A 14,952-nucleotide genomic window follows, 5' to 3' on the forward strand; every position below is an offset into this window, starting at 1 on the left:
TCTTAATTAAACAATAACCAATAAAAACAATAACCAATATGTTCAGTAAAGGGTTATATATTATTACCTTAGAAAAGAAAAAAAGAAAGGCCTGAGAAACACTAAGAGATGCAGCCTCACAACTCTGAGCTGTCCAGGGAGCTGGTTCTGAGAAGAGACGAGGGATGAGCATGGAAGAACTCTACCCATCAATGGTAGGTAAAAGAGAATAAGCCCATTAGAGGGCTGCTGGGAGGTACAGAAAGACAGGGAAACACCCAGAGACCAGGCTTCCCAGCAGCCTATGACAGTGTTCAAAACAGAGGAACGAGAAAGGTGTTGACTCTGGCCAAGAGGTCTACTAGGAGGAAAATGTCCAGTGCATTTAGCAACAGAAAAGGTAGTGCTGACACTTGTGACATCTGTTTGGATGGAGATACAGGAGTGGAAACCAGGCTCTAGTGTGTCAAAGAATAAGTAGGAGTGAAGAAGGAAAGAAAGGGACAGCAGAACTCTTTTGTATTGTAAAGGGATGTGAGAAAGTACAATAGCTGAGATGAAATACAGTGTACTACAAAAAAAGGTCTACCTCCTTTTCAAATAGGCAAAGCTTAAGCATGATTCAGTTTATAAGGATAAGTTGCATAGGAAAACACAGGAACAACTGAGTATGAAGTTCTGAGGCATGGAGATATAGATGTACCTATCTAGTCTAAGGGCAGCTTTTTGTTTCAAAATTTTTATCACTAATCTAAGTATGCATACAATATCAAAGTATAGTTACTATCTGGGTTAGAGTAAAAATTTCCTTAAAAGTATAATGTTACAGATATCAGTACCTAAGAGACACATATGTAGTCTAGGACAAGTTTAATCTTATCATAACAATAATAACATCACCACCACCACTAACATTTACTGAGTGGTTTCTATGCCCAGATATCAATCTACCTGCTTTATGGGAATTATTTAATCCTGACAACTCCATGAGGTAGGTAAGAAAGAGTTACCCTCATAACAGAGCACAAAAATTTCCCATAAAATATATTTTAAGGCTGTGCTGTCACATAGAATATGCAGGCTTACTTATTATCTTCAGATCCTCCCATATTTCTAGCTTGTTTGAAGGCCTGAAGAAAAATATCAGAAAAAATGAAAATAATAATTTAGGTTATCTAATAGAAAACTCTGAACTTTACAAGTCTATACTTATTTTTTTTAATCATAGGAAAACTACAGAAAACAAAGCCCATAAACATATTAAAAATGACTAATTTCAGTAAACATTTTCACTAGTATACTGGTGTATATCCTTCCAGTCTTTCTCCTCCTTCTAAGCATATGAATATGTGTTATGAAATCATACAGGAAAAGCAGGAATAGTATTTCTTTCTTTCTCTTATTTACTATTTTATAAATAATGAAGTAGGTCCTATAATCCTTCAAAGGTAAGTAATGAAATATTTTTTGCTTAAAAGCATCATGACAGACACAAGCATTTAAATACATGTTTGAGGGGTTCCTGTCATGGCTCAGTGGTTAACAAACCTGACTAGTAACTATGAGGCTGCGGGTTCAATCCCTGGCCTCGCTCAGTGGGTTAAGGATCTGGCGTTGCCATGAGCTGTGGCGTAGGTCTCAGATGCGGCTCGGATGTGGCATTGCTGTGGCTGTGGCATCGTAGCCTGGCAGCTACAGCTTTGATTCAACCCCTAGCCTGGGAACCTCCATACGCCGTGGGTGTGGTCCTAGAAAGACCCCCCCCCAAATGTATACATATATATATATATTTATATATGTTTGAAATGTTTCAACCTACTATAGTTATTATTGTTACTGATATTTAAACTGCCCATTTTTGACCACTGTGGGACTATTCAGGTTAGTTCCTAAATCCTTTTGACATGACCCATTTAATCTTTGACAGCCTCCTTGTTTTCTGACATAAAAAGTTGTTCTGGATTCTTCTTGCTCAATTCTTGCTGCAAATCTAAAATCATCAATTTCTCCAAAAGTCCTGCTTCCTAGTAGCAAAAAATGGTAGTCTGAGACTGCAAACTTTGATTAAGGATATTCACTACTACTGGGTAGGCATTATTTCTAAGCCTTTTCAGTAGGCTAAGCTAATAAGCTAGTGTGTATTTATACGAACACATATTCAAAGAGATAAAATACAACATGAATTCATATAGATACTTCTAATTCAAAATTAGAGTCCTAGGGTTTTTAACTTAATCACATTGACCTTACATCTGTATTTCTCTTTGCCCATATCAGAAATCAGTGAAACCAGAGTTCCCATTGAGACTCAGTGGTTAATGAACCCGACTAGTATCTATGAGGACTTGGGTTTGTTCCCTGGTCTTGCTCAGTCGGTTAAGGATCTGGCATTGTCGTGAGCTGTGCTGTAGGTTGCAAATGCGGCTCGGATTCTGCGTTGATGTGGCTGTGGCATAGGCCAGCAGCTGCAGCTCCGATTTGACCCCTAGCCTGGGAACCTCCATGTGCTGAGGGTGCGACCCTAAAATAGACAAAAGACAAAAAAAAAAAAAAAAAAAAAAAAAAATCAGTGAAACCAATATCATTTGCTTCATCCCTCACTGTATGTACAACAGTCTCAGAACATCAACAGCAATACTGAAGAGTTTGCAGTTTTGTTTTTTTCAATTCTGTACACTCTAAGAATATACATCCCAATAAGAAAACATAAATTTCTGTTTTAAAGTCAGTTGGCATAGCTTCTGTTTTTGTGATTATATCACCCACTAGATACACATTTAGGTTAATTTGATTTATTTTACTATCATTTTAGAGACACTGCTCCCCCCCCGCCCCCACTTTTACGGCCACACCTATGGTATATGGAAGTTCCCAGGGCAAGGGGTCATATTGGAGCTGAAGTCTCGGGCCTACACCACAGCCACAGCAACACCAGATATGGGCTGCATCTGTGACCTACTCGAGGCAACACCAAATCTTCAACGCACTAAGCAAGGCCAGGGGTTAAACCCGGATCCTCACAGAGACATCGGGTTCTTAAGCCTCTGACCACAATAAGAACTCTGAAAATTTTAATTTTGATTGTTACCTTTTTTTTCTTAAATGATTTTTATTTTTTCCATCGTAGTTGGTTTACATCTGGAATCTAATATATGGTTGTTAACCTTCTCGATTCTATCTCTCTGGGACTAGATGTATAGAAGAATCTCTCCTACATTGTCTGAGGCATAGTTCCCTCCATTGCTGTGGGGAACAGTCAGTTTGGACGGAGCACTGAAGACCGGAGGGCAGCACCTCCAGCACAGATACAGGACCTCTGTGGGGTCACGGCCATGGAGGCCATGACAGCAGTTAGCAGTGGTGGTGAGGCGTTGAGGACGTGTGATGAGGGGATCCGGCTTCCTGAGTCGCACATCCTCTGGCTCCTTAGACATGGCTTCAAATATTAAGATGCTCCAGTTTGAAAAGTGGAATCCAATGGACTGATACCCATGAAGTGTGTCAAGGACACCAGCTGAGAGGATCGTTTTGTGTATGAGTGAATGTTGCCAGTTGTGGGATACACAAAGTTTTTAGAACCACAGCTTTGTTTAGAGAAATTAGTGGGAAATGACTGCATCTAAGTCGTTAGAGCAGCCAATGTTTACTGGTCTGTGCCCCGGACTCTGCTGGGAATGGGTGGTGTGTAATGCTTTGGCAGGCTTTTTTTTTTTTTTTAACGTTTTTACCACAGACTGACCATAATTCTTAAATGATGGCAATTTATTTCACCTACTTCCTCCTCTGGATGAGGAGGTCTTAAAGAGAGATTTTATCTTAGTTATCTTCAATCTCCCAAAACAAAGGGCCTTAGAGGAAACAGAGTCATCAAGAAGAAAATTGTCTCTTATGTTTATTGTCTGTTACTATGTTGCTTTTATAAATGTTTATTCACTTATTTCATTTGTCTTGCCTTTCCAATAAGACCAAAACTTAACGCAATTAAAAGTCTATTTTTCTATCTTCTCCTTGTGTGCATAGGGATGGCAGTTAAGTATTTATCTGAGAGCAATCTGCTTATATGTTTCTTCTTTACATAATTATATGAACTAATTCATAAACCAAACCTCTTATCTGTTAGTAGTAGCCAAAGTGTGTCAACTTCAAAGAATCATGAAATTAGGAAAGAAATCCTATCATTAGCATTATATTTTTAATCAAAAAGTCTGATCAGTTGGTCGAATGAGGAAACATCTGGGTTATGCCTTTTATAAGCAGTTTTTTTTTTTTTTTTTTTTTTTTTTTAGGAAGGCCTGCATGTTGTTTAAGTGTAGAGTTGTAACTCTGTGTGGACTGTACAGTCAATAAAATGTTCTTAAAAGTCGCATTATTGCAAAATGGATGATTATCCAGGTACTCGTATACTTTTTTTTTTTGGTACATCTTCTATTATTGTTACTTGATTTTTAAACTCTGTTTTAGCCACTTAAAGAAAATCTGCTTAGACAGAATTTGCTTTAAATCCATTCCAAATTGTGTATTTGTTTTCCAATTAACAGATCACAATTTACACTTCCCCCCACAAACAGTACACTAATCCACTGCACACAAATCCGTTTGTGTACCCAAGTACACAAATCCACTGTTACTTTGGGAGGTATTATCTGACTACAGACAACGTTTTCAAGGAAATTTTTCAGCTTGCTGTGTAAGCTGCCTGAGCACTAAATTCCTATTTGCAAAACAGTGGTGATAATATCTGCCTCACAAGGATACTGTGGAAATTAATCAGGGGTACATATGCAAGGTTATCTAGCATTGGGCCTGGCACAAAGCAGCACTCCAGAAAGAGCCCATTCTTTCCCCTGACTACTGAAAGATGATTACAAGAAAAGTGATTATTTTTCGACAAGGCCACAGTAATTAAAATATACTTAGTGAGGCCATGCCCTCCCAACCATTCTTGTTCATTAAAAGAAGTCACTTCCTTTCGGAAGTCTTCTCAAACTAAAACGGCATAACGCTAAATTATAATACTCCAATACATACTACACTCCACATAAAAGGTCTTACATGTGAAAGTGCTTGGACACAGTACACTGTCATGGTAAGATAAATTATCTTCATATGCTCATGCTATATTGTACTTCGTTTTTTTTTGTTTTTTTTTTTTGTTTTTTTTGTCTTTTTGCTATTTCTTTGGGCCGCTCCCGCGGCATATGGAGGTTCCCAGGCTAGGGGTCAAATCAGAGCTGTAGCCACCAGCCTACGCCAGAGCCACAGCAACGCCGGATCATTAACCCACTGAGCAAGGGCAGGGACCGAACCCGCAACCCCATGGGTCCTAGTCGGATTCGTTAACCACTGCGCCACGACGGGAACTCCTATACTTCGTTTTGTTAATGACATAAAGTGTAAGTTCATATATATTATTTATTTTAAAATGTATGCTAACATGCTTTATCTATTACATTGTAAACTCATTAAGAAGCACAATATTTAACATAACAGTCAGCTTCACAACATCTGGTTCAGAAACTCATTCTGTAAGTGCTAAATAATTAAATTTCTGATTAAATGTCAAAGTAACAGAAGATCTCTTCATATAAAAACAAGAATATATACAAATACGGTTGCCCCAAATACTTTGCACATCAATGCATAAGTAAATGGATAAAATAATGAATTCAATGATATTGTTAGTATTTTTTTTCTAAATGAGCCTATTTATTATAAGCTTTAATTGGAAAGAAATAAGGAAATGAGGATTTTTGAAAAGCATTCCAGTTACAATCTATAAATATTCTGCATAGTGCACAGATGAGAAATGTTGTAACTTGCATTTACCTGTTTTTTAGCAGAACTGTAAGGCTCTCAGAATTGAGTTGCTGCATTAAGGCCTCTCTCAGTGTTGGAAGCATGGACAGCACTGTAATACCAAACGGAAATTTTAAAGGTCACAAGGGATAGGACTGCCCTCACTGAGAAATGCTTACTGTTTTAGGCTATATGACAGGACAAACAACTAGCAAGGGTTGGCAGGGAAGGTCAAAGTTAGAGTTGTCAAGTTATTATTAATAATAAAAACCAATTATATACTAATAAACCATTTATCTGCTCATGTGAAGCAAAAATGTACATTTATGCATTATGATCATAGTAATGTAAATAAGTACATAAAGAAGAAAGAATGGGAAGAATTTTACTCCCAAATGTTACCACTGTTGGTCTTTGGACTACAGACTGTGGATAATTCTTTTTTTTTCTTGTACTCTCTGGATCTTTTACAATAAATGTTTACTTCTGATTTAATAAAATTATCTTTCATCTTTAGCTATACTTTTTGCTTCATATTTTATTTCTAATTTTAGAAAAAAATTATCAAATGTTACAAAGCAATAGGCATTTGTTATAACCTAGGCAAAAGTGCATCAAGCTAAGAATTAAGAGCTGCTGAGTTGAAATTTTTGTTTTGATAATGATTATTGCCTGTAACTCCAAATAACAGTATGAAGATAAAATAAGATGTAATACTCTATGTTAAAAGATTGCATGTAATTTATGGAAGTTAATTTTGTTGTTGTTGTTGTTGCTTTTTAGGGCTGCACCTGCAGCATATGGAGATTCCCAGGCTAGGGGTCAAATCAGAGCTGCAGTGCTGGCCTACCTCACAGCCACAGCAATGCTGGATCCAAGCCTCATCTGCGACCTACACCACAGCTCACAGCAACGCCGGGATCCTTAACCCACTGAGCGAGGCCAGGGATCAAAACTGCAACTTCATGGTTCCTAGTCGGATTTGTTTCCACTGTGCCACAATGGGAACTCCCATGGAAGTTTATTTATGGCTCTATGCATGGTATAAAAATGTTGGCGAAATGTACACATATAAATTACAAATAAGTTTCTAACACTAAATAAATAATGATAACAAAATGAAAAATATCAAGAGATTATATAAACTCCATATTCAAAAGGGAAAAACCTCAGTGTATGATTTTTATTTCTTGACTAGGCAAGACATTAATTACAGAATCCATGTTATTTTTTTTTCTACAGAAAATTCAGCTTTTAGCCTACTCTAGAGATTTATTTTAATGCTGCACTGTGTAGCTTCAGCATATTTCCTCAAGGTGTATGATTAAATCACCTAAGTTATTTCGACTCCTAAATAAAGTATCAGCTTAGAGTCAAAGTAAAATGTGGTTTCTCTCCTAGTGACCCTAGTTTATATATCTAGTCCAAACACAATATTTTACCTTACCAAGAAAAAGCAACACTAGCATCCTACATTCAGAAGATGGGGTTAGTAGGGAACCTTAATGATTATAGTGTAACAACATGATTTAAGAGGAGTCTCTTCAATAATTCTCCTGAGAGATAAGAGCTTCTTAGTTTCCACTTCAGCATTTTCAGCCAAAGACAAGTAAGTCTATTCTTCTCTTCTAGACATCTGCACTAACACTGAACAAATATGTTTCTGTATGGAGGTGAATATAGCTTTCATCTTGCTTTAGCCATCTGTTCTCCTCCCCTGGTCCAACCACAAATCACAGGACAACTCTTTACCAGCCTTGAATCTGTGTAGCCCTGAGCAAATTATTTAACCTCCCTGTGTCTCACTGTCCTCATCTGTAAATTGAGGATAACAGTGGATCTACCTTATAGGACTATAGGAAGGATTAAGGATGAAAGGCATTTAGAATAGTGCTTCTTTACACATGGAAATGCTCAATGCTAGCTCTTATTATTATTATTGCACCTATATGGCTTCTTTTGACACATCCCAGTATATATCTTCTTAACATGTGAGAGGCAGAAATGGACCTGTGCTCCGACTACCACAAAGCATGTTGAACTACCTTTGATTTGAGCCATAGACTTTTTTAGAGCTGCCTAAGATTAAATGAGTATTTCTAGAAGTCACATCATACTCTGTTCATAACAAGCTTATGCTCAACTACAATTTCCAATCCTTACTCATACATCCTTCTTCTAAGCAAGCTGGGATAATTCAGTATCAGTACAACTGAATTTTAATTTTAAGCACCGTGCACCCCAGCACTGTGTCATGTGTAAACTGAATGAGCACTCCTCCCAAATCTTTAGTGAAATCCTAAAGGTGATAAAGTCAACGGGCAGGGCACAGATGCATTCCATCAGATGCCATCTTTCAAGTTAGGGCCAACTTCTTGGGTTAACAAACTAATAACATTTACCTGAAAGTGCTAAATTTTTCTAGTTTATCCATTACCTCTTATCCAAAAGAACAGAAATTTAATTATGTGATTGGTAAACCCATTATCAATACATATCAGAAAGAAAATCTGTATTTTTTTTTTTCAGTGAACCTATATTTTAGCTCTTCGGGAGTACCATATTATAATTTTTATTGCCTGTATCAGCTATTGGTTCATCTGACAGGTGTGATGGTCATGGAAATGTGCCACCCACATCTTCTGCTAGGAGGAGTATAATTACCTGAAAGGCCTGGCCACCACCACCCCTCTGGGTCTGCACTGCCTCCAGCCAATGACAGTGCTTGGTGGGGATACTAGAGCAGGCTCATGCCTGAAGGACCCCTCTATCCAGGAACTTAGGCTTGAGGACTCCTCGTTGGCCTGTCAAAAGTTTCTTAGACCTGTGCTGTAGTCGGAGATCTTCTTATCCAACCTTTCTTCCTTTGCCCATTCTATTCACAAGTGTCAGATCCATACTGTGGTCAAAAGGCTTTCCTTGCTTGCCTCCGCTCCCTCCCCTTTACTCTGCATGGGAGTGTATCTAATCCCTTCTCAGCTATGCTTCCCAGAGCACCTAAACTGACACAAGAGTCCATGTTAAGCTGAGATGTATTTTGAGAGCCCAGAAGTTAGCCTTTTCCATTTTCTGAAAATGTGAGTAATAACCAGAAATGAACTGTCCATAAACTAGTGGTTACTAGTGAGGAGAGGGAAGGGGCAATATAGCATAGGGGAAAAGAAGGGTTATTATGGGATTATATGAAATCATGTGTGTGAAACTTTTGAAATTGTATTATAGAATTTAAAGAATTTTTCATTTCAATTAAAAAAAGAAAAAAGAAATGGACTAAGATTTTTTAAATAATAATTTCTTTAAAAAGTTTTTTATTAAAAAAAATTTTTTTTCTTTTTTGGGCCACACCTGCAGCATATGGAGGTTCCTGGGCTAGGAGTCAAATGGCAGCTGCAGCTACTGGCCTATGTCACAGCCACAGCAATGCTGGATCCAAGCCCTGTCTGTGACCTACACCACAGCTCACAGCAATGCTGGATCCTTAACCCACCGAGGCAGGCCAGGGATCGAACATGGATATTAGTTGGGTTTGTTATCGCTGAGCCACAATGGGAACTCCAAAACAGACTGTTCTTATTCTCCAAAAATTCATTAAAATGTCCTCGGTTGCACCATCACATTGAATGCTAAATGCTGATTTAAAGAATTGTGTAATTTTAAAAAAACTTATCAGTTACTAAGTATTTATGTACCAAGCACTTTATATGAATTATCTCATCACATTCTCACATTTTTTTTTAATTTTTAAATTTTTTTGTCTTTTTAGGGCTACACCCACAGCATCTGGAGGTTCCCAGGCTAGGAGTCAAATCAAAGCTGTAGAGGATGGCCTACACCACAACCACAGCAACGTGGGATCCAAGCCAAGTCTGCAGTCTATACCACAGCTTACAGCAATGCCAGATCCTTAACCAACAGAGCAAGGCCAGGGATCAAACCCGCAACCTCATGGTTCCTAGCTGGATTCGAATCTGGTCCTCATGGTTACTAGTCAGATTCACAAAACATTTATGAAGAGAGTTTTATGATGATCATTTTATAGAGGAAAGAACTAGATTTATATTTGCCCAAAAACACAAAGATATTATAAAGCAAAACTAGAAAATGAATCAGATCTACCTCACTCTTGGGCCTGTGTTTTTACTGTACCTTATCCAAGTTGCTATTATACATAACATTTATGATTACTTTTTGCTTTACCGATTGAAGTATTATTATTTCAAACATTAAAAATCATACTCCAGGAGTTCCCTGGTGCCCAGTGGTTAAAGAATTCACTGTTGCCTCCGCTGTGGCATGGGTTGGATCCCTGGCCCAGAACTTCTACATGTCGCAGGCAAGCCAAAAAAAAAAAAAAAAAAAAAAAAAAATTTCCAGCTGTAAGTGGATGTGTCCCTAAACTTCTTAATCCCAAACTCTTTACCTGTCAAATGAGAATGAACTAAAAATAAAGTTCTTCCAACTCTGAAAAAATACTCTACTTTTATTTATTTATTTATTTATTTTGTCTTTATGCCATTTCTTGGGCCACTCCTGTGGCATATGGAGGTTCCCAGGCTAGGGGTCTAATTGGAGCTGTAGCTGCCAGCCTACGCCAGAGCCACAGCAATGCTGGATCCAAGCCGCGTCTGCAACCTACACCACAGCTCACAGCAACGCCGGATTCTTAACCCACTGAGCAAGGCCAGGGATTGAACCCACAACCTCATGGTTCCTAGTCAGATTCGTTGACCACTGCACCACCACAGGAACACCATACTCTACTTTTAAAACTAAACAAAGAGAACTTCCCTTTATAAATTTTTTTCTAAATTAAGTGTTTTTGAAAATGGCAGAAAAGGATTAAGCTTCAAACAATAAAAAAAATTTTTTTTGACATGGATCTGAGAACTAATTCTTTAAGGAGTTATGCCAATTATAACATAAGACCTTGTTTTCTTCAAATATGGGCAGGTGATTTTGTTATAGCCTCCTCCTAGTAAGTTTGTAGCTCTCAAGATAAAATTATTACTACTGATTAACACTGATTGAGTGTAGGCTATTGTGCTAGACTTACAAGTCTGTAGGTGCCTACTGTAAATGTAAGAAACAGAAATGTATCACTCTTTACTATGACATACAAGGCCCAATGACATCAGGCTCACTCTGGCAGCCTTATCTCCTATCACTCTTCCATTGCTCCTGCTGTTCTAGCTCCTGGCTGCTTTTGCTATTTCTTAAACATGCCAAGCCTGTTCTCACATCAGGCATTTTGCATGGCTCCCTCCATTGCACCATTTGATTTTTCTTCAAACATCACCTCTCTCTTGGTTGCTTTACCATAAAGAGCATCCCCCACCCTTCAAACAGCTCATTCTCCTTATAAGCAGCCACCATTGCCTAAAGTTATTCATCTTGTCTCATTAGCATGTAAACTCTCAAGGTCAGGATTCTTTTTTTTTTCCTTTCAATTCTTCACCTTCTGTTTCCCCAGTGCTGAGTACTCCAAGTATTTGCTGAATGAATAAATAAAATGAATGAATAAGCATTTATACTGCATATTAATTTTATTAATTTTAAAAGTCCACATTTAATGATTTATTTCATTTAGATCATGTAAATACTTGCTAGATTTATCATTTTTGCCTTTTCCTCTAACTTTGGTCCTGAAGGTATGCAAATTAATATAAATCATCAAGCAACTTTACACATGTATAAATATTTCTCTCTGTCTTACCTGTCATATTGCAAGTCCTCTGGTTACTTTCAAAATGATACTGTCGTCGTGCTTGGGCAATGTATTCTGCAGCCTCCCTTTCTTGTATTTCTCTGATTTTCTTCTGTCCATATTTCCCCAGGATATATATTCCTAAAATTATTTTTTAAAACAAACGAGTATATTAATCCAGTTAATTAGAATATTAAAAATCGCAAACAGTATTTTAATGTACTTTATCCAAATATAAGGCTTATATTAGTGAAAAGCTAAAAATTATTTTTTAACTTTTGAAAACCTAAATTAAAGAATTGTATAAAAACTACAACCTAATGAGAAGTAAAAGGAGACTGGCATTTTAAAAGCCAATGATAGATGGGTACATAAAGACTAGGTCTGAAGAAACAGAAATTAAATCTACAAACTTGGGCAATGCCTTTAATAGTGAACTAGAGATAATTCTAAATGTCCAGCAATAGCAAACTGTTTAAATACATTATGGTCTAGCTGTACAATGGAATCTTACACAGCTATTAAAAACCACACTGCTAAATAGTTAATGACTCAAGGAAATACCCATGTTATACTGTTAGATGATAAAATAAGATCCTGGTACTTTTGCTTTTAATGTAAAGAGATGGATTTTAATTTCAAATATGTATTAAATAATGATCATTGCTGAACAGTGGGATAGCAAGTGATTTTTTCCTTCTGCTTGCTTCTTCACCGTTTTCAAATTTTCTTCAATCAAAATACAACATTTTTAAAAGTATAAGAAAAATTTTTATTTATTTATTTATTTATTTACAGGGCCACACCTTAACCCACTGAGCAAGGCCAGCAATTGAACCCTCATCCTCATGGATACTAGTCAGGATCATAACCCACTGAGCCACAATGGGGACTTTAGAAGAATAAAAGAAAGACAGGTAGTCAGGCAGACATCTAAAACTAGAAACAATTGAAAAAGGGAGGGAGAAGAGGGTACAAAACTCCCTAAATTATAATACTACCGTATAAAAATATAAATGGAATCATGTGGCCTGTAATTTAGTTTAACACATTTCAGCGTAGATAGTATAATACACATGTGCACATTTTGGTCATACCCTAAGGGCAGTCAGTTGTGCTAATTGGGAATGTGAACACTCCAATGTAGTTATTTAGCATTTGGCCAAAAGCTACATTCTGAGGTTTAAGCACTTTAACTTTTACTTAGCACAATTAATAAAAGCAATTGATTTTCAAAGATTGAAATAGTGGTGTTTAGGATACTGAGTTAGCTAAAACATTTTAGTATTATTAGTTTGAACAAGAATATATGAATCTAGCAAGTCCTTCACCCTTAGGAAAGGCTTAGTCTCAGATCCTCAGCTATGACTTCCAAGGATTCTTAGTTAAGAGAGTTAACCAAACGACAGGCAGAATCCTACAGCTAGAATACTGTTGCAATTGCTTCAGATAAATCTTTTATGCATGGTTCTTTTAGAGCACCAAGAAAGAACACTGGGGTTTCAATGAATTTATAGAATAAGTTATGCTGATGTTTTATCTATGCTTGCTAACTGATGTTTTAGTGTGTAACAGAATTTTTTCATGATAATTTGGCAACAAGGTTGTACAGGAGTAACTAATCCTCACCTATTTCCCATTGTCTGTAGCCTCCAATAAAGAACCTAAGAATTGTGCATGACCTAAATGGCTAGATTTGGTCTGTTTGTCACAAGTGGGGAGGAGGCAGCCCTCTAGGAACTGCAAAGTAAACATGTATCCTGAATTATTTTCACTAATGTAAGCAATATAGATGAACTGATAACATGTTATATAGTCTAGAGTTCAGTGAAAGTGTATGTGCTACAAATTATTAGAAATATTACTACCATTATGTTTCTATGCAAATAAATGTATCATTATCATCTTTAAAGAGCAAATAAAAATTCATCTAAGTGGCATCAGAGTTGCCCTTCTTGTCCATCCTCAATAAACTCATGACAGTGCCATAACACAGAATGATAAGATTGACTTAAGTTTCACTAAGTGTCCCTTTGACGAGCAACTCTTACATAACAACTACTTTTTTTTTTTGGTTTGTCTGTCTGTTTATTTATTTACTTTTTACAGCAGCACCTGTGCATCATATGGAAGTTCCCAGCCTGGGGGTCGAATCCGAGCTGTAACTGCAGCCTACGCCACAGCCACACAACACTAGATCCGAGTCGCATTTGCAATCTACACCACAGCTCATGGCAATGCCAGATCCTTAATCCACTGAGCAGGGCCAGGGATCGAACACACATCCTCATGGATATTAGTTGGGATAATTATCACTGAGCTACAACAGGAACTCCTCGTCTGTTTTATTCAAAATCTATTTATTTGTTGAAGCATAGTTGATCTACAACGTTGTGATAATTTCTGCTGTACAACAAAGTGATCTGGTTACACATATTCACACATTCATTCTTTTTCAGATTCTCTCCCCACATAGACTATCGCAGAATAATGAGTAGAGTTCCCTGTGCTATACAGCAGGTCCCCACTAGCCAGTCATCCCATATACCACACTGTGCACATGAAAATCCCAAAGCCCCAGTCCATTCCTCCCCATGCCTGTCCCCTTTGCTAACCATAAATTTGTTTCTGGGAGTTCCCACCATGGTGCAGCAGAAACAAATCTGAGTAGGAACCATGAGGTTGAGGGTTCTATTCCTGGCTTTGCTCAGTGGGTTAAGGATCTGGCGTTGCCATAAGCTGTGGTGTAGGTCAAAGGTGTGGCTCCGATCTGGTTTTGCCTAGCAAACACTGGCTGTGGCAGTGGCATAGGCTGGCAGTTATAGCTCCGATTCAACCTCTAGCCTGGGAACCTCCATATGCCGTGAGTGCGGCCCTAAAAATAAATAAATAAAAATTGTTTCAGAGGTCTGTGAGTCTGTTTCTGTTCTGCAAATAAGTTCATTTGTATCCTTTTTTTCCTCCAATTCCACATGTAAGTGATACATGATGCTTGTCTTTCATTGATTTACTTCACTTAGTATGATAATCTCTAGGTCCATCCATGTTGCTGAAAATGGCATTATTTCATTCTTTTTTATGGCTAAGATTCCATCATAACAACTACTTCTTAACGAACTGTTTCTATTTTATTTGTACAACAGATGGCTAAAAGTCACATGTAAAATGATTATTATTTCTCAAATAATAATAACAGTGTAAAATGAAATGCTGCAATGACTCTCCTTATGTAGCTAAGAATTTTCTGGAATAATATGGAAAATCTGCATATAACTTTACATGCAGTTCTGCATCCTTGGATTCAACTAACTATGGATCTGTAGTGTTGCAGTATCTACTGAAAAAGTCTGTGTATAAGTGGCCCTGCACAGTTCAAACTTGTGTTGCTCAAGGGTCAAATGTACTGTGTAAGCGGCGCTGTGCAGTTCAAACCTATGCTGTTCAAGGGTCAATAAATGCACTGTATTCATTAG

At 37.4% G+C, this 14,952-nt stretch overlaps 1 protein-coding gene across 3 annotated transcripts in view; it reads right to left on the reverse strand.

Moving 5' to 3' along the window:
* The window catches only part of PEX3 (peroxisomal biogenesis factor 3), a 51,432-nt gene that overhangs the window by 31,426 nt on the left and 5,054 nt on the right, over window positions 1-14,952 (reverse strand). For all 3 annotated transcript variants that reach the window (XM_021089351.1, XM_005654367.3, NM_001244185.1), the window contains 3 exon segments: window positions 11,489-11,620; window positions 5,806-5,887; window positions 1,066-1,109 (listed from right to left, as the gene is read on the reverse strand). In XM_021089351.1, the coding sequence (XP_020945010.1) occupies window positions 1,066-1,109; window positions 5,806-5,887; window positions 11,489-11,620 (258 nt within the window).

This window comes from Sus scrofa, chromosome 1 (assembly GCF_000003025.6).
Source record: "Sus scrofa isolate TJ Tabasco breed Duroc chromosome 1, Sscrofa11.1, whole genome shotgun sequence".
NCBI classification, from domain to species: Eukaryota; Metazoa; Chordata; class Mammalia; order Artiodactyla; family Suidae; genus Sus; species Sus scrofa.